Source organism: Barbus barbus, assembly GCF_936440315.1.
Source record: "Barbus barbus genome assembly, chromosome: 39".
NCBI classification, from domain to species: Eukaryota; Metazoa; Chordata; class Actinopteri; order Cypriniformes; family Cyprinidae; genus Barbus; species Barbus barbus.
Window position 1 is genome coordinate 14,207,045 of NC_136717.1, and position 21,529 is coordinate 14,228,573.

The 21,529-nt window shown below is 36.3% G+C and overlaps 1 protein-coding gene across 2 annotated transcripts in view; it reads left to right on the forward strand.

The window, feature by feature from the left end:
- The window catches only part of LOC306858820 (ras-related protein Rap-1b), a 56,195-nt gene that overhangs the window by 26,409 nt on the left and 8,257 nt on the right, over positions 1-21,529 (forward strand). The window contains exons 2-5 of one of the 2 annotated variants that reach the window (XM_079399573.1): positions 8,368-8,447; positions 16,074-16,146; positions 18,003-18,055; positions 20,872-21,012. In XM_079399573.1, coding sequence (XP_079255699.1) covers positions 8,391-8,447; positions 16,074-16,146; positions 18,003-18,055; positions 20,872-21,012 — 324 coding nt within the window. In that variant the 5' untranslated portion in view covers positions 8,368-8,390. Of the gene's footprint in view, positions 1-8,367; positions 8,448-16,073; positions 16,147-17,998; positions 18,056-20,871; positions 21,013-21,529 lie in introns of both variants that reach the window. The other variant, XM_079399572.1, reaches the window with a different exon arrangement.

Consider the following 21,529-nt stretch of genomic DNA (forward strand, 5'->3'; position numbering starts at 1 on the left):
CCATGATTCTTACTCAAGCCCAGACTTTCACTTTCCTACTGGTAATTATATTTTTTGTTTGCGCTCATGTAGTAAATAGAATCATGCCAACATGACATCAAGGCAGCAGTAGTCTTGTAGCTTGTTGTTGGTTGTGACAGCATAGCTTATCGTTAAACTCTGGTTTAACCATTAGTTCTGTTGAAACTGTGTCTTATTGTCAAATCCAGCACTACTGATGCTTGTCGACTATTAGCGAGATTGTCGTTTTAGCACTTGTAGCACTGTGCGCCAACGGCAAACGCTTCCGTCTCTCCAGTCGTCTGCCAGAGCCCGAACTCATGAACGTCACAGATATTACAGCTGGCTAACGCAGACTTTTTCCAGCGCTCACATGCCGAAATGAATTTGGCTAAGATGAAGTCTTTTGAGTTTTGAAATGCGAGAACTCAGACCATCTACCTCTCCCACCCCCACCCCAGCACTGTTCTGCTTCACATTCACAACCATCTCTGCTGCTTCGCTCTCAAAATGACTCTTACTGTCTGCTCCTCGTGGCCCAGGAAAGATGTTTCATTCACGCTGACTCCCAGTGTCTATAGCCTGTCAGTTTGTGTTTACACCTAAGCTTGCCTCTGGGCCACCATCTTTCGAATGGAGATAAACTCATTCTTCTCTTTTTACAGTGTTGGTTATTCATTTTTGGATCGTAATCTGCTCCATGTACTCTTTGCACTTCCTGAGCGTTTGATGTCTTATGTTGTGTTATGTTTATCTTGGGACTTCATGCTGAACACTTGAGCAGATGATACATTGTCATGTGAGTTTGACATGTCAGGTCTTTCTCAAAAGGATAGTTCACTCAAAAAGTATTACTCAATATTTACTCACATTTATGTTGCTCTTATCCCAAAGGCTGATGGTTTTTAAAGCAGATTCATATATATATATATATATATATATATGTGTGTGTATATATATATATATATATATATATATATATATATATATATATATATATATATATATATATATATATATATATATATATATATATATATATATATATATATATATATATATATATATATATAATTTATTTCCATTTAATGAAAATCCCTATTGACCACAGGCCATCAGCCAACAAATGCACAATATCTGTACCATGTCAATGATTAAAATGCCATATTTATTGCAGATTATCTGTCATGTACACTCACTTCAACATATTCTTTGAAAGTCTGTTGTTCTTAGTTTATTTAGAGGACATAGTGAAATAGTATGGAATTAACACTGGCCGTTTATCAGCCATAACTGTTATCAGCTTATTTGTCTTTACCAGATTTTGTTTGTAGTTGTGCATTTTGATGCTTGATCCTCACATAAAGGCAGGTTTTGAATTTTATTTTTCTTTGTTTTGTTTTTTTTGTATATGCCAGTTATATGGATTACTGTAATGGAGAGAAACTAAATTTATGTAAAGCTTGTATGTAAAATCTTTTTTTTATTCTGTTCCATGGAAATTATAACAGCATAAAGGTTTGGAATAGCATGAGTATGACAGAACTTCATTGTAGTCATATTTTTTCTAAACTATTCCTTTATGAAGAACATCTGTAATGGCCACAAGACCTAACCAGCAAATTTTAAGTATCACTCTTCCATTTAACACTTTTTTTTTTTTTTTTTTTCCCCTGCTGTTGTGCACTTCACACCCTTTCAGACAGCCTGTGCTCTGGTTTATAAACCTCTTGTGCTCTGCTGCCAGTAGGTTTGTGTGCCAGTTTTAGAAGAAGCCTACAGCAGCATGTTGTAGCGCTGATACAGCCCTTTCCAGCACAGTCTCCAGTGATTAGCTGAATCTGGCCCTGACGGGCAGCCGACAAGTTCAGAGCAAGACTGTTGATTTGTTCCGTTGCACATGATTCTGTCCCATTGTAAATAAAAACTAAAATAATAAAAATCATTTTTGATATTTTTAGTAATTTATTTGATGATTCTGTCCTATTATAATCAATAAAAGTCACTGCAAGTTTCAAAAATATATATAAATAGTTTTATAATTTTTTATGACATGTGACTACTTCTGTTTTGTATGCCTTTTGGTGTTGATCTAAATGATTGCTAAAACTCATTTTCCTTGTGGAAGCCATAATTGTAATATTGATTAAGTGCACTATTATACGCTTCAGAATACAGTATGACATGCTGCTTTCCAGCTGGATGAGACCTGAATCATTGTGTCCCTTGTGTCGGTTGACCCACATCTATTTTTATTTAAGTTGTGACTTGAGACCAGGTTTCACATATGTGTTGGGACCCTTTTCTTTATCAGGCTTGTGTGTGAGTCTAAATCGAAGGCTGCGCTTATCCTCAAAGCCCTTTTAATGGTTTTAAGTAGCTCAACACCATGTTTGAGGGTCTTAGAGGCAAAACCACTCACCACTGAATCACTTTCACCGTGGTGCTGCTGAGTCTCTCTCTCAACCTCTTGACCTTTTTTTGAGGACAACCTGAGGCTGAGCAAATAGAGCCTGCTCAGCCATTAGCCTGAGTGCTGCTCTTCCTCCACCGTCGATCTGTGTAATACAGTCAGACAGAAGGAACAGTTTGCCAAAACATGGGTGGAAAGATTGTTGGGACTGTAAGACCTTTCTCTTCCTCATTTCAGGCTCTGCCTTATGATATTTTCTCAGCTTTTGACTGTGGTTGACAGGTGCCCAAATGATAAGTGGCTTCACTGGGCCTCTTTTGAAGGCTTTGAGAGCACTTCCTTCTGTTCTGCTCCTGATTTCTCTATATCCGTCAAGTGCTGGGAAATCAAAAACTGAAAGGAAACATTTCAGAAATACAAAAAGGCCCAACTACTGAGACATGCCATTTTTTATTTTATTTTTTACTTTTCAATTAGGTAGAAATAACCTGTTGGAAGATATTGTAAGCCGTGTCCTTGATGTATTTAGATTTTTCTTGTCTAGGCTGTTCGGTTAGTCTCGTAGTGTCGGAGCAGGTAATTTTACCCCAAAATATTTTCATACGTTTTATATTGTGGTCTGATAAATGATCAATATTCAAATTTGACACAACTTGGTCTACATTTAAATATGAACATTCAAAAATCTAAAATATATAACAAAAAAAATGCTGCAAGTGAATTCAGGCATCACAATATCCAATGTACAGTATTTAAAAAAGGAATATTCATTTGGAATTTTTTTTAATGTTATTAAATAAGTTGGTTTTTGAAGATTAACTTGAAATGGGATGGGTGTTAGGCTAAGAAAAACTAGTATTGGGATATGATACCTGTTATATGTGCATATTGTTCTATTAGGCTTTTGTTCTTTTGAACAAATTTAATTTTAATCAATCGCTTTATATGATGAGCAGACCTTGTGTCTTAATGGGTTTTGTTGCATAGACTTTCAACGGAGGGAGAGAAAACTCTTAGGTTACATTACAAATATTTGTGTCTCAAAGATGAATGATGACGATTTCAAACTTTGTTTGTCATGAAACCAGGTCTTAGCTTAAGTATGAGTAGGTGGCCCACTTAAACACACTTAACTTGGGCGTAAACATAACACACAGAGAAATACTGTCAAACCACACGGATAAACACATTTACATATGGCTTTGAACTTCCTCACACTTACAGACTCTCACATACACTTGTTTACCTAGCCTAAATGTCTCCTATTGTTCTTTAGTTAATATAAGTTTAATATCATAATCCTAACATTTAAAAAAACTCTTTAGCATTTTTAGACACGAATAAAGTCCTTTTTAAGAACTTTTTCCTTTTAAAGTTGTCACCAAAAGAGTATTTTCTCCTATCTTGTTATTTAGGTCATTAGCATGCTGAAACTCCAGACCTTAGTCATCCTTGAGAGGAAGATCCGAAGCGTCTGCTCACTGTATTTTGGATACTTCATCACTGCGAAAATCCTCTTACACAGCGTCATGGGATCTTGCTTGGTTAATTACTAGAGGGGAAGCTTTGTAGGAGAGAGATCACTTCACAGGCACGATGGCTTGTGCAGTGCAATGTGCCTGTTCATTTCTCAACAAGGTGTGCTAAAAAAACGCTCTCAAATCTTGTGGAGATTCCCTTTAGAACAGATTTAGGATTACTTCAAGGCTTTCTGACTGACACGTATTTGATTTGGGTGGTTCAGAGGTCAGGGAGAGTTTGGGTCACGTCGCATGTCTTCCACTTAGTCACTCATACAGAAGATTGAAGTCACTCATTTGGTTCAACCCTGTGTCTTCCTCTGAGTCTCAGAGATATTTTGAGCTGAGCTTGTCATCACTTGACTTTATAGCCCAGAAGAGGTGTGGTGTGTCAAATGAGCATGGCTTGAGAAATCAAGTACGATTTCCTGTCATAATCCACCCTTTCATGTGTACCACGCTCTTGCTTAAATATGACAATCGAAAACTGCTCATTTACACACCCTGAACTTCCATAGTCATTGTGACACTGACCACAGGCCTCAGCAGCCCAGCCCACAATGTTTGTGTGATGCACTGTTTGTGTGAGAGATGGCATTATCACGGCATTACCGTTTCCTGAGTAATGTATTGCAGTTTATGACTCAAGCTGTAATATCATTGCTGCAGGTAAATGTCGTACGAATAATACCATGCCATTAGGTTTTTCCCTTTCTTATCTGTTCGAGCACTATTCTTTGCTAATAATCTGTCAAGACTGACAGAATTGTTAACCCAAAAAAGTCACACCCAGAATTGTGTGTGTGTGTGTGTGTATATATATATATATATATATATATATATATATATATATATATATATATATATATATATATATATATATATATATATATATATATATATATATATATATATATATATATATATATATATATATATATATATATATATATATATATATATAAATAATAATAATAATAATAATAATAATAATATAATATAATGATAATATATAATAACTCAATTAGCTGTAATAACCATATTAGTGTTCATACAAATGGATGATAACTTTTTTTATTCTCAGTCTCGATTCTGATTGACTGTCAATGTTTTTATCAAAATGTTGTTCTGAAGGTGATTCCATAAATATCGTTACTCTGTTTCATTATAGTTGTGGTGTGGACTTTTCTGTTCTCATAGAATTAATAAGATTATTAAAACTTTTTTTTTTTAATTAGTTATAGTTTTCATTAATAAACATCATATAGTTATTGTGTTTGGTGCGGAAAGGGCTTTACCCTCCATGTCGTTCCAAACTCATCTTCCTCTATTGAACACAAAATAAGATCATTTAAAGGGAAAGTTCACCCAAAAATGAAAATTCGGTCGTTAATTACTGACCCTCATGTCGTTCCAAACCTGTAAGACCTTTGTTTATCTTCATAACACAAATTAAGAGATTAAGTAATCTCGTGAACACGTGTTAAAGACAGACCCGTACGAGGAGAAATTGTTGAATTAAGTCATTTTTTGTTTTCTTTGCGCACCAAGTATTCTCGTAGCTTCAAAAAATTATGGTTAATCCACTGATGTCACATTGAAAACAATAAGTGATCTCAAATTTTCCTCCAGTCCAGCAGGTAGCAGAAATGTACTTTGCTAACCGCTATTAAAATGACCAGATTACCACCACCTACTGGAGTGTGAAGCTTTTTTTTTTTTTTTTTTTTCACCTGGCAGATGTTAAAAAGAGGCCAAAAATTTTGTAGACTCAGACTAAAAGATCATTTGTCGTCAAATTTATTGGTTAATATCGAAGAATAGCAGCTGCAAGGAAACTATCTTGTGTCTTCATGTGTTAAATAAAATACTGTGGGTTTGTAAAGAAATTTGATACTTCTGCAGACATATGTGCGCACACACACATTTAATCCCTCACACCTGTTACCAATCTAGAATGGCCTTGAATGCTGCAATAATGGTGATTTCACAGCGATGTCTCCTTCCCACAAACCCTGATTCCCCTGCTTCTGTGATGTAAGCCTGTAAATCCCTGGTGCCTGAGGGCTTCATTGACAACCAAAAGCATGTGTGGAATGCATATGTGAAGATCTTATCAGACTTTTCCCTGACAAAACGTGCAGTCTCTCTAAGTAGACTAATTCACTCTGTTGTCAAGATGTATATAGATACAATCAATTTGACTCAAACAGCCGCTGTTGTTTCTGCTACTTCAAGGCTTTGTTGGTCTTACTTCGACTACCAACTGTGGGAGTCACTAATAGTTTATTTGAACCATATGTGAAGAAGGATTAGGTCTTCAGATGTTACATTCACCTTTATATTTGCTTTCGCACATCTGTGCTGAATGCACTCTCGACTGACACCTCATACACTGATACGTCCGTCTAAAAGATGTTTTCCATTTATTCCCATTTGATAGAGTCTTACTATCTAACCCTCTCATTTCTCACTAATTTTGTTTTCCACACAATTTTTCTCTCCCTCCTGTTCCGTCTCCCGTTCCCTCTGTACTTTGCCAATGTAAATGGAAAGCGGAGTGTTCAATGACAGCGGAGGATTTGTTCATCAGCACGGAGTTGCTTGCACTGATCTGTTGCTGACAGGGAGTGCAGTGGGATGGGGCAGTTCTCAGTCTCAGATACCCTTGTGTCTATTCCATTAGATGTGAGTAAGTGGTAATCTCTTCTATCGGAGCGTGGTCTCACAGTCAGCCTGGCTCCAGATTGAGCCGTCATGTCCACTAAAGTGTCCACACACCCAGTGTGTTGGATCTGATATGGGCCTCCTGTTTTCCCCTGTAAACTCATTGCTCTGTGGTCAAGCCTGGGTGAAATGAGGGAAATGAAAGGGACAGATGTTTGTATTTTTAACACCTATTTATGACTCAAGTATGTCAACAAAATCTTGATGGTTGACCAGTCATCCGACAACTGACTAGTCAATTAGTGAGGTTAACCTAGGTATTTTTTTTTTTAATAATGCAAATAATGTAGCCCTATATGCATGTATATACATATATATTTCAGACTGTTTTATGAGCAATGTTTTATTAATGTGTCCCATGATCAGTTAACTATTTTTGGGTGCATGGGTCTTATGTGAACACCCCCTAAAAAACTAAAGAGGTCAGGTGAACCCAAAAATGCAGATTCGATTTTGTGTGCTGTTGTGTTCCGAAATGTGTCGGACTGAATTGATGTACTTGGACTTACTGTAGTGAAAGTACACAATATGTTGCTTTCTCATGGTTGCCACAAGTGGCGCTACAGTGAATGTTTTCAAAACTGTCATTTTTTTCCAGATCAAAAATACTTTGAAGAGATTCTCATGAGGCAAACTAGTTATAAACAGGTTAATAGCTAGCTATGCAAATAACACATAAAGCTAAAGTGTGTTGCACCGCTAGCATCACCAAACAAAACTGCAAAAAAAAAAAACTTTTTCCAACTAATTTTTAAAACCGCCCGCCATTGGTTGGTAACTCTGCCCCAAAGCGATGCCTTTGGTTGTTGCTATGTCTGGCAGGTCAGGAATTACAAACAAAAAATGTTTTGATAGTGCATGTGTTTATGCTTTTGGGGGAATCAACTAATGAATTTGCTGGTTTAGTTTGTTACGACCCCAACAGTACGAGTTCATGTAAAGTTTTTGCAAAGTACACTTGCAGTGCATGGACCATGCATTCATAACTTTTTATGCACATAAAGTGCTTTTCTGACCCAAGCCAATACACATTCATACTGTATACTGTGTATGTCTGTAAGTAGTTTTATTACTCTAAGTGTTACATGAGGAGTGAGAGAGACTGAAAGACTCAAGAGACCGGGTGTGGAGCAGTTTACATCTGTCTATGTGTGTGTATGCACATGATGTGTGTCGTTTATCTGAGATCTATGTCAACCCCACCACACAGCTCTTGTTCCACTCTCTTCCTGCAAAGAAGGAAATGGCATGAGTGCACAGCTACACGACCTCAAACCAAACACCGTGGGCAATGCACCCTTACGTGTCAGATGATTGATTGATCTTTTTGAGCTGCAAAAGCTGAAGTTGACGCATAATTGTGATGTCAAAGGAAACTTTACATTCTAATTAATGAGTGGGCAGGAGTCTTGCAGGTGCAGTTCAGATTAGATACTCTGCTTTATAGCAATTTGACCCTGGCGGCCTTCTGATAGCTCTGAACTTGAGGGCTGACCACAGGTCTAAATCCCTTTTGTTGCTTGATTGACTACAGCTCTCAGCTTCAGGTTATGCATTGAAGTGCTACGGTGTACTTTTCATGAACGTTTTGTGTTCAAAGTTTAATAGAAAGTCGATGAATAAAACAGTATTGATTTTTCTTCGAGTAGCTTAGCTACTTGTATGAAATTCTGGAGACTTACCTTCTTTTTTCTCTTGCTTCTATAGGTAGTTAACGGACACACTGCACAATGCGTGAATACAAGTTAGTAGTCCTCGGATCAGGAGGTGTCGGCAAGTCTGCGCTGGTAAGTAGCTGCCAAACAACCCTGCCTCCTTCCTTTATCTCTTTTTCATGTGGTTTTCTTTTCTACATAAACACAACAATTTTCATATTTGTTTATCTTTCGTAAACATCTTACAGTCTAGTTCTAGACCACAACTATTAAGTGGTGCTTGCTGAGGTGTTTCCTTGTGATGGACAAGTGATGCCAATTCATCAACAAACATCTCAAATTCCAGTGATTCAGTCCAGGGATGTTGCAATATTAAAGGGATAGTTCACCCAAAAATTCAAACTCTGTCATTTAATTACTCACCCTCATGTCGTTCCAAACCTGTAAGACCTTTGTTCATCTTCAGAACACAAATTGCAACTGAGATGTTCAAGGCCCAAAAAGGTAGTAAGGACATCGTTATAATAGTCCATGTGACAAGGTTCAACCTTAATTTTATGAAGCTACGAGAATACTTTTTGTGCGCAAAGAGAAAAAAAAGCGACTTTTTTTCCCACAATTTCTTCTCTTCTGTGTCAGACTTTGACACGTTCATGAGAGTACCACGTAAAGTTAATGTTAAAGCAAAGTATTTTAGCCAAGATAATAGTGTAGTGAACATCTAGGTTTAGACATTCAAAGAACAGTTCACCTGAAAGTTCTGTGATCATTCCAAACATAAAAATTTGGTAAAGTTCATAAAAAGAATGTCTTGGTGGGTTTTTTCAACTTTTATTGTAACAATTAAAACATTCTTCAAAATATCTACCTTTGTATTCTACAGAAATAAAGTAATATAATTTTGGAATGACATGAGAACAACTCTTACATCCCTTTAAACATTATGAATTTGTCTTGCCCTTTATGGCATGTCCATTTTAGGAGTCCCCCTCAACATATATAACAAATTACATCCAGGAAAAAAACATACATCGTCTAACTGTAGAGAAACTGGTTTCCCCATCTGAAAGAGCTTCTGCGCTGCTCCTTCCATCCATGTAGTGTCTCTGGAGAATTTCTGTCCCTAATCAGGTCAATAAAGGTTGTGAGAACCACACTGGCCTGTAGTCGGTTGCGGTACCCTTTCTGAACCACTCAAACATCACATAGCTGAGTCACTGATACAGCAAAATGGCTTTGCCTCAGTGTGTTGGCATTTGCTATTCAGTCAGCATAATGTATGTCAGAATAGCATTGCGAAACCACAAGTAGTTCGGCAGCTCTTCTTCTAAAATTCAGTGGGTCAGAACGACAAAGCCCTGTGGAAAATTTCTGCTGCATGCCATTAGCTTTAAATTTCCACATTTAGCCTTAAGTTTAAAAACAGAGCAGTTTCCTCATGAATTATCTCTTATCACTGAGGTCACTGTTTGCTTCCTTAGCTCATTAGCATGCTAGTACTCCACATGTAATACCGTACATCCCGCTGACACCACTTTGACCTAGTTTGTTCCATCCCAATGAACTCAAATGGCTCACCCATTGGAGAGCAGTCACAATGGCCTGACTCACTCACCTCAGGGCTCAACAAAGAACCCATTGGCTGTATGTGTGCCACAGGGTGTGAGAACCGTCCACCTCCATCCTCTTCCCTCTCAGCGTAGACCTCTTTCAGTATAAAGCACATAGACTTTTATTGTCCATTAACTCTAATTGGAGCACTATGGATGGGTCTGGATGAAATGGCCATGCAGAGTTAATCGTGTTGTAAATGCATTCACATTAAGCTCCTGTCCTGCTCCATGCAGACATGGGGAATGAGACAGGTCTGTAAAATCAGATCATTATTGTGTGGGGTCAGCCTGGTGTCCTGTAATGCAGCTGTATAGACTGTAACAATGGCTACCCACTTTATAAGTGGCCCCACAAATCTGCCGAAAAGACAAATACAGGACTTGCAGTAATGAATTAAATAATTGTCTTGTAAACAACAGTACCTTCTGTGTTAAAATCAGTTTGTCTTTTTTTTTTTAAAGCTTTTTTCTTTTTTTCAGGAATCAACACTTATGTTGTATGCACTGGCATTACATCAAAACAATATAGCAAAACATTTGTTTGAGTTAGTTTGACCGGAGGGATGTTTCATAAAACAAGTTTACCAAATAAGCCGGGCTTATTTCAGTTAGTCTGACTTATTTTGAACCAATTCAAATGACAATAAGTCAGACTAACTTAAATAAACCTGGCTTATTTGGAAAATTTGTTTTATGAAACGGCCCCCAGATGTACACAGCAACACTGGCTCAACCAGTGCTGTGAGTTTGAGGTGGGACTTCCTGTTGGGCCAACCAATGGCAGATGTGGAAGTGTTTAGGAAACCTTTTCTATCAATTTATTCAAAAATTTAATTTTACTTTTGGTAACTTAAATACATCTTATCTGTTTTTATTTTATTTTTGTATTTTTTTTATTTAAAATTCATTTTGATATTTTTTTCAAATTACTTTCCATAGTAAGAAAATATAAATACATGAATAGCTTATGTCAATTGTTTTATTAGAAATTGTATTTTTTTATTAGAAATTATATAGAAATTTATATAGAATATATAAATTTCTATATAATTTATATAGAATATTTATATAGAATTTTTTTTTTTAAAATTACACTATCATTTAAAAGCAAAAACAGCAATGCTCTGAAATATTATTACAGTTTAAAATAACTTTTTTTTTTTTTTAATAAATTTTATATAATTCTTTCCTGTGATGGAAAAGGTGAATTTTCAGCAGTCATTACTCCAGTCATCAATGTTACATTATCCTTCAGTTCTAATATGCAGATTTTTTTGCTCAATAATTATTATTATATTTTTATAAATTTTGAAAACAGTTGTGCTGCTTAATATTTTTGTGGAAACTTTGATACGTTTTATTTTCAGATTGCTTGATAAATATAAAGTTCAAAAGAATATAATTTGTTTGAAATTGCCATCTTTTGTACCATTACAAATATCTTTACTTGCCCTTTTGATCAATTTTATGCATGCTTCCTAAATAAGTGTTAATTAAACATTTAAATGGTATAGTATATGAACTAACGTGAATAGAATTTTTTTTAAGAACTTGACACTTGCATTTTAAACATTTTTGCATTTTTTTCCATTTTTGAATTTCAAATGAATGGACATTTAAATATGACATTTACTTCCAGAACAATACTTTGCTGATTTGAATAGTTCTGCAATGGAAATGAGTAGCCATTAGTGTGATTTAGCTCAGCACTTGTGCGTATGTTTCAATTTACACAGCTACGGCACAGTAAGAAACCGCACTGTGGTGAGTCGTTAGTAGCTATATGATAAGTAGCAGGGTTGGCATATGGCTCGATAGCATGGATTCACCATGGACTTTGATTTCTGTGGTCTAGTTCAGAGATCACTCATGAGTTTGTGTGTTCATGCTTGCACTGCAACCTTGACTACAGCAATTCAAATTAAAAACGAGTTGGGCTGTTCACAAACATTGACTCGATCTGACTGTTTTGAGGAACTGTCGCATTACCAGGCAACACCCTGTTAGTTTATCTGTCAGATGAGTTGCAGTAGTCCGGGGGAGTACATAGAGTCGGACAGGAGCAACAGGGTCAGCTTGAGCTGTAATGATGGATTGCCAGAGCTAACACAGAGAGCCCATCTGCCTGCAGGCAGGAGCGGATCCACTCAGATGCCCATTGTGCTGCTGACTTCTGTGTGCCTGATGAGGGAGGCTGCACATGCTAATGTGTTGTTGCTCACGCATAGCCTAAAAACAAAAGCCACCTTTCACCTTCCACCATAGCTCTCGAATCTCAGTTCGAGAGTTCAGGGAGCCGCAAGTGGGTGCTAGGCGGTCCATGGATAATTTGAGAGAAAAGAAAAAATGTTCATTAAATTGATCAAAAATGATAGTAAAGACATATAATGGTGCAAAATAGTTCTATTGAACTTTGATCACCAAATCAGAATAATTACTGAAGGATCATGTGTCACTGAAGACTAATGGAGTAATGATGCTGAAAATTCAGTTTTGACATCACAGGAATTAATTCCATTTTAAAATATATTAAAATAGAAAAGAGTTGTTTAAATTCTAATGATATTTCACAATATGTCTGTTTTTACTTTGTTTTTGATCAAATAAATGAGTGAAAAAACTACAAAAACAAACAACAGCAACAAAATCTTACTGGAAGGTAGTGCATTTAACTATTATTTTTAACAATACAATTTTAAGTTGGTTTTACAAATAGATTTGAATTAAATTGAAAGTGTCCTTAATGTTATGTTTATGTATCTAACGTTACTCTAAAGGTCATTGCACACTGAGTTCAAAAGTTTCATCCAAATTTTTCTCATGGTAAAAAATAAATACAACCTCACGTTGTGTCAATCACATTTGCACACTGCCTCCGAAACTTTCATCCGTCATAAAAAAATTTGGATGGATGACGAATACGAAAAGAAAAAACGCATACGAAAATTTAAGGACCTTAAAAGTGACTAGAAAGTAATTTAAGTAAATATTTCCAGGTAATATTTTTAATAATTTCCTTGGACAATGACCGTGTAAAAGGATTGTTTTCCTTGTAATAATAATAATTAGTTGAACTGTAATTATTAAACAATATGCAGTCTGAGTGTTTACACATAAATTATAGATAGATAGATAGATAGATAGATAGATAGATAGATAGATAGATAGATAGATAGATAGATAGATAGATAGATAGATAGATAGATAGATAGATAGATAGATAGATCTATCTATCTATCTATCTACCCTCTTTTTCTTGCAAGATAATAAAATGTCCTGTACTTTTTCAAGGACTTAACGGCAATACCCAAATGAATATTGTAATGCAATAACAAACCCTTTCTGTTTATTAATTGTAACAGAAGAGCTTTTTTAATATAAATACCTTTACTAATCCTTTGATACCCATCATCTCCACAATATTTGTTGCTTTCACTTGAAGTGGCTGCTGGGATATCAGCATGCTGAGCGTGCCTGTGTGCATTTGATCTAATCGCTGAGAGCAGAGCAATGCATGCGCACACACACAGACACACTCCTCTCCTTCACACATCCTCACTGCTCTTTGTTGGAACATTGTAATCAGTGGCCTCCATTGAATTTACATGCCTTGTTTCCACATCTCTCTTCCCATATATGGATTATTTTTAGCCGCCTTACTGTGTGTGTGTGGAGTAGGTTGTAGTTCAGAGCTACTGTAAGGAACGGAGCCAGAAAGTGTGTGTGCATTAGAGAGGCACTAGTGTAAACCAGCCAGAGAGAATAAGGAACAGAGCTGCAGGACAAAAGATGTTCGGAACATATGTGCCAGCTGACACTCGTGCACATGGTCTGGTCTGTCTCAAGCAGTTCAACACCGCTGCATCGGCACACATCATCTCTCCAGGGCCACTCACAAACCCCCGGGCATCCTCACTGCTGACTTCAAGCCCTAACCCTCTTCTGAAACAGGCACATATGCACAATGCAGCCCAGCAACAGCCTTGAGATGCATAGGGCCAATGAAGTGTGTGGGGGCAACAGGAATAGCAGGAGATGGTTCACTGCATATGCAGAGATATCAGAACTGCCAACCAACTGAATTCTCAGATTGCATCCTCAGTTTGCAAAAAAACATTCTTTGTGGTTTTATAGCTAAGCAGAGAACTAGTGAAGCGACGTACTCTTGAGTAAAGAGAAGGTGTGTTTCCACATGCAGACATCTCTCTATCCCATTCACTGCGGAGACATGCGTGCTCTGTAATTCATACAAACATGAAAATTGTTACCATTTCCTTTTTTTCACTACTTTTTAAAATGTGAAAAGTATTTTAAATTTTTATATGTATACTTTTTACATTCATTCAATTGTTCATTGTCATACCACTTGCTATTTTACAACTGGAAGTATAATTTCCTTGTTTAAAAAAAGTTTTGAGGCCATTCAGGGGTCTTCTGTATGATTTAATTTCCTGCTAAGTTTTTTTTTTTCATGCATGTGTCTGCATGTTGGTTGCACTACATGACCTTGATGTTGCAATGAAATGTTTTATTGTCAGTGAAAATATAAATGAATGGTGTTTTAATGGTATTTCCATCATAAGAACAGTTGTCAGCTTTTTATTAATATTTACCCCCCCCCCCCCCCCCCCCCAATAAAAATTCAGGAATTAAAAGCATTCTCATCCTGTAAAAGATTTATTCAAGTCATTGTATGTATATGTGTTTTTATTATGTATGCATTTATGTAACATGCATTTATTTGTCGCACTTTTATTTTAAGGTAAAATTCTTGCCATTAACAAACCATTAACTACAACTTTTACCAAACAACAAACTAATTTGCTGCTTATTAGTAGTTAGTAAGGTAGTTATTAGGATGTAAGAGGTAACACTTTAGTATATACCAATTTTCACTAACTAGTAGCTTATTAGCATGCCTATTATTAACATATTGACTGTTTATTAATACTTATTAGCACATTTTCTGCATGACCATATTCTACACCCCTAATCCCTAAACTTAACCACTACATTTTATTTCACTTAAATTGATTAATTTATCTTTACTTATTTTTGCAGTGAATCGATAGATCCAGACACACATGCACACAAAATGAACGTCTTGACAGAATATGCATTATGGATGAACTATCCTTTTAAGATCCTCTCTAATCTTTTCTATTAACTAGTCTCATCTCAACTAATTTTACAAAAGACAGCATTAGCTGCCTGTGATTTCACAGCACACAGGCACTAATCTAAATTCATGATCATTTCTTCACTCATCAAGGCTCTTGTTTATTTAGCTTGATTCTTTTTATTCACACTAAGGCATTAGGTAAACAAATGATCTCTCGTTCACCAGGACAAAGCCTGCTGTATGTGACAAGCGCTCATACAATGAGATCACTCGTACCTCTTGACTGACATCACTGCCTTTGCTCAGTTTCTTCCTCTCCCTCCCATCAGGCTGTTGTCTTCCTCCCACAGTCGATCAGCATCTTAATGGTTTTCTGTTGTTTATGCCTGTCCAAACAGAGCTCTCATTAATGAATCTAGGCTGGTGAAGTGAGAATCAAAGAGGATGATCAAAGGTCACCCGAGCTATGGAGGCCCTGAAGCCCCCGCACCTGTGGGCAGCATCACATGATTTTCATATTCCCCGCCACCCCTACACTTCCTGTGAAGTCACTGCAGAGCCGATCGCCTTTAATTTGGTCCTTTATTTCAACACGATTGTTCTTCAACCCCCTGCTATTTACTTCCAACCTCTGGCTGTCATCTATAAATCTTTCTATATTTACGGCGGTAGTTAATTGCTAGGTAACTGGTATCCCAGCAACATCGGAATGCTTTGTGATCCTTGACCAGCGAGTGCAGGTTTCACTCTGGTCTTTTTCTGTCTGAAGTGGCCATTGGCCTTTTCGTATGAGCACCTACGTGGTTTTTTGGGCAAGGAGAGTGATAATGACCTGCAGTTTGTGTCATAAGCAGTTGCGAAAAACCTCTAGATCTAGGAGTGTTTAAAATGGAATTCCCCGTCATCCACTGGAAGTGAAAGTCATTTTGCACTGTGTCAACATGTTCATGTTTGAGTATCGTAACATTTAATGGACATGTCTTTTTCTCTTTGTCTTTCCCTTCCTTCTCTCTCGCTCTCCAGACTGTTCAGTTTGTCCAAGGGATCTTTGTGGAAAAGTATGACCCCACAATAGAAGACTCATACAGAAAGGCAAGTTCTGCATCATTTTTATTGTGCATAAGTTGTCAAACCAATGTCTTTTTAATTCTTTCCAGACTCAAAACCCAATTTATTGTTTTCCCAACCCAGCACATTCTGTGGAGTAACACGTGAAATGTACTTATCCAAATATAGTCTGTCTGTGTATATGTGTGTGTGTGTGTGTGTGTGTGTGTGTGTATGTATATGTGTGTGTGTGTATGTATGTGCGTGTTCGATAAATGTTTAATTTAATGTCTTCTCACAATATGCAAATGTTTTCTGTTACAACAGTGGGATTTAATATTTCTGAATATGTCTCAGTTTCAAATAAAGTAATTTTATATCCCACAATTGCTACTTTATTTCTTGCAATTGTGACATTATACTCTACTATGTGACTTTATATCTAGGTGCGGTCACGCTATTGAATTTCTGAGAAAAAAAAGATCCATTGTCCATTACGATCCATTGACAATTTAAGCCAATTGCGAAACCTACATGGGAGAATCTTTCACCCTCACGTGAAATTCCCTATTTTTGTGGGTGAAAAAAGTCATTTTAGTAGGAATCCATATGGGATACTTTTTCACCCACAAAAATTTGCAGAACATTAAATGTGGCTATACCTGAAGGTTTCCATTTAAATTATGACACTTGAGTTAATAACAAAAGACAAAAAATGTCATTGGATCAGCCACAAATGTGTAATAACCAATATATAAAGTAAAATTCTCTATTTATGTCCTAAATTTTTAAACAACCTACAGTTACACCAGAACCAAATGGTGCAGCGCTTTGCATGAAGACCAAATGGCTCCCGTTATAATCGATGAAGCTCTCTATATTCAACGAACATGAAATGCCCATCTGTGACACAGTTTGCTGTCTATAATATAAATTTCAGCTTATGTCAGATTTTTTCAATTGCAGTGCGGGTATATCATGACAATAATCAGTTGACACATTTCTACATGACGTACACCGTCCCGCCCTAGTAACACGTCAAAGAAAACGCTGTGTGTGTATTTGTGGGATGTCTCATCGACCCTGCGCTCAGACTGCTATGTTCGATGATGTTTATATTTTAATGGCCTCTGTCCAAGGCCTTGAGACAAAGGCTGTGTCTAAAAATGAACCTTCACTCAAACAGTAAAAGGAAGTCCCATCTTGACCAGCACCTCCCTTCCTCGCTGTTGCTTACGCTGCTGTCCCATGGGCACTTCCTGTAGGCGAGGCTCTGTTGACGTACAGTACAACATTTTATTAGTGCAGATTTTATTCCTCATACAGAGGCACTAAATATATTTGATCATTTTTAAATGCTTAAGTTGCACTTAATATTGAATTTCACTTAAAATATGAATTTTATTACATTCAATGATAAAATAGCAACACAGTGTTATAAATAATTTAAACCATAGTGGATATGTGAAGTCGGTTCAACTACAAACCTACAAAACTATGAACAGATTTCTCAACCAGAAAGTGACTTTTGTCTTAAATTAGAAAAAAATAACTATTAAATATTGTTTTACAATTTGAAACACAAACACGTTTCAATTAATCTAATTTATGTATTTACATTTTTAAATGTTGCTTAAATGTCCAAATAGTTAGTGGGTCCCACTGTTTACAAACTGGATAACCATTATTTTTACAACTACTGTAGATTTAAATCGGATCAGGAAAAATATGTACATGAAAGCAGATATAACTGTTTTGATTATTTAAATGAAGTCACAATGTGTAATGTTGTTGCAATCTGAAAGTGTCATAGTATTTGTGTGTAATAATCCCTCATAAAGGTTGTTTTTTTTGATGCCATGTTGATTTTTTATTTTTGTTTGTTTTCTGTGTCTTTGCAGCAAGTGGAGGTGGATGGACAACAGTGTATGTTGGAAATTCTGGATACTGCCGGAACGGTAAGACAGTTTGTGATCAGAACTTTGTTTAATAACTTGCATGTATCTTATTTTAAAGAGTTAATGGTTTTTCAGTTCAGTCATACTGTTACATGCGACTGGTGTTTAAATGTTCTTTGACGTCACAGCCAAGATAAAATCTTGTTTGGTAGCTGCCAGTATCGGTGTATAGTTAGTCATCCGTGTTAACTTTTAACAAACAACCTGGAGATTAAATGGATGGTTTGAAATCAATGGGATTAAAACCTTAAAAGAAACAAATCAGGCATTAAAAAACATTTCTAAATCAGATTTTGTTGTTGTTGAAATTTTCTCACAATGCAAATCACCTTTGTGAGCTGAGAGCTGGAGCTGATTGACTGTAGCACAACTAAATGTGTTAAATCTGCCTCCGTTCTCCCCCTACTATAAGTTAAGTGATAAGTGTGTACATGTGCATCCTTGTGGTCATCGTCGTCTCATACAGTCGCAGGAGGTTAGAGAGCGATTTCGGCCCCTATGGGGGATAAAGACATTTTCCAGTTCTGCAAGCCCCTGTTTTACAACTCTGAGTTGTGGTGACAGATGGTGAATGTTGTCCTTGGGCTCTCTGCCCCAGAATGGAGCCACAGTCAAATGAAACCGAGCCAAAGAAGCTGAGAATATTCCTGTCAGAGATGTGAACTACAAATTGGCTACAGTTTTTGTACAGTAGGACTGGCGCTAGCTCTGAAATGGTCAAAGTATTATTCAATCTAGTGCTAGTTGCAAAAAAGGAGACTCCAAAACATAATCTTCATTGAAATTGGGTGAGTTGAAACCACAAAGTCAATGACTTGTGAACAGAATGACTATAAACTACAAACTTTAAACAATAACATTTAAAGTCAGTCTGCAAATGGCATACACGAGTATTACGGGCGGCTATTAAAGGCATAGTTAAAATGAACATTCTCGCATCATTTCCTCACCTTCATCTTGTTCTGAGCCTATATGACTTGGAACACAAAAGACTTTTTGATGATTGTTTATGCTGCTCTTTTCCTTGGAATGAAAGTAAATTATAGCCAGCAGTTATCGAGCTCCAAAAATGATAAAAACATTCTTAAAATATCTTCATGGAGGAAGGAAAGTCTATACAATTCTTTTGAGTTTGTTTGTGTGGTTCTCCCCCACAAATCCTGAGCTCATGCCCACTCACTCGAACATTTAATGAGACACTGTTGTGTCCTCTGGAGAGAAAAATCATTATTCTCCTCCATAGCCTTCCTTTACTAGACATATTACATGTTACCTTTGACAACCATCTTCATTCTCCATGGGTTTTAGAAGCTCTGACAACCTTCAGCACACGGACCCAGAGGAAACAAAGTTGTGGAGCTATTGATGTGCCTCTGGCCTTATTAACCTTATCAGGTCACTTCATATTCATCTGAGCTATCAGAGTTCATTCAGAACCACAGTGTACTAAAAAAAGTTTTTAATAATGTGAAATATTGCAATTTTAAAGAACACTTTTTATATTTGAAGGTGAGACACTACAGGCAAAAACGCTGATTTTACATGCACAGTTCAATGTTGAGATTTTGGTAGTTTTTCAGACAAATACATTTTTAAGTGTTTCTTTCATAGCACTTATCTGTTTGTGTCTGTAGATGTCAATTACAATACATATCTTTGAAAGGCCATTTTCTCAAAATGAGACTTTATTTTCTTGTGCTAAGCCAAATATCTCTGCTTCAGTAATACTGAAATTCACCAAACTTTAGTTTTATTCCTATCTGTATTCTGAAGGTTTTTACCGAGGGGGTTGTTCATGTGTAATTTGCCTGGTTTTATACAACATTTTAATCCTTAAAAATGGGGAAAATGTATTTTCCCCCTGGTTGTTGACAGTATTTTGGTATTTATGGAGCGATTAAAAAAAGAGATCCAGTATCACCTCTGTAAAATGAAACAATCATTTTCAACCTGGCTTTATCCAATGGTAAGATTTTTGTTCTAGAAATGTATGTTAATTAGTGGATATTTCATTATATATTACCTCATTTGCACATTTAAACAACATTTTATAAAACTTATTTATTTAACATTTAAAAAATATTTGTCATTATTAATGTAATCAGTCAACTGAATAAGTATGATGATATCTATTAGTTGTTGTTTTTTTTACCCTTAATATATGCAATTTATTCCTGTGACGGCAAAGCTGAATTTTCAGCAGCCAGTCTTCAGTGTCACATGATCCTTCAGAAATCATTCTATTATGCTGATTTGTTGCTAGTACTATTTATTATCTTTATCAATATTGAAAACAGTTGTGCTGCTTTAATGTTTTTGTGGAAACATTTTGATAAATAGAAATTTCAAAAGAACTGTATCTGTTTGAAAAGGAAATATTTTATAATATTATAAATGTCTTTGCTGAATACAAATATGAATTGAAAACAAAGTAAATGTGACCTCAAACTTTTGAATAGAAGCTCCATCTGGTGTTTCCAAGTTAAATGCCAATGGAACACATTTACCTTACAAACGTATTATTTATTAAATCAGATATCAGATGACCATTTAAAGTCTCATCATGTTTGTGCTTATTTTATTTAATTTTTTTTACATTGCTTCTACAATAAACAAGTAGTTTTTGTACAATATGTTGGTATCGTATGGGTTATTTCATATTTGGACAGTGTTACTTAAAAATGTGGTCTGTTGTCACTATGAATGTGTTTTAGAGATTTTTTTTATTTTTTTTTATTTTGTCTGTCAGTACCTCCTGCATACACTATCTGATCTCTTCTCTTCCTCACTTCACCACCTCTTTCTCTCCCACTCAGGAACAATTCACAGCCATGAGGGACCTGTACATGAAGAACGGCCAGGGCTTTGCACTAGTATACTCCATAACAGCACAGTCCACCTTCAACGACCTGCAGGACTTGAGAGAACAGATTCTGCGGGTCAAAGACACAGATGATGTGAGTCTTGTCCAGCACTCCATTTCATCTCCAGAAACTCAACGTCAGTGTCTGCTTCCATGCCTTTAGCTTTCATCTCACCCTGTGGTTTGATAGTTTCAGTACCAGTATCTGCTTTTTCACACCCACACTGAGCCCTCACGCTTGCCATCGTAAATAAGGGTGACCTTTCGGCTGTGAAGAGACTCGTCTTTGTTGACATAAGAACAGAGATTTTCCTTTCTTGTCCACCTCTCTCTGTTTAACAGTTCTGGTTAGGCAAGCAAAAAACTTGGTAGCTGAGTTTATTTAATGTTTATTTTGATTGCTTTCCGGTTTATCGCAATTCTGGAAATGTTATCAATGGAGATTGCTAATAGGCATAATGATAATGTTTTGTTTTGGGTTTTTTTTTTTGTTTTTTTGCGAAACTAACATGTCTGCAAATAGTACACTGCCACTACATTTTTAAAAGATTGCTTGAATCAGACTCGCTAAGAATCAACAACCTTCAACGAAAATGATTGACTTCCTGTTG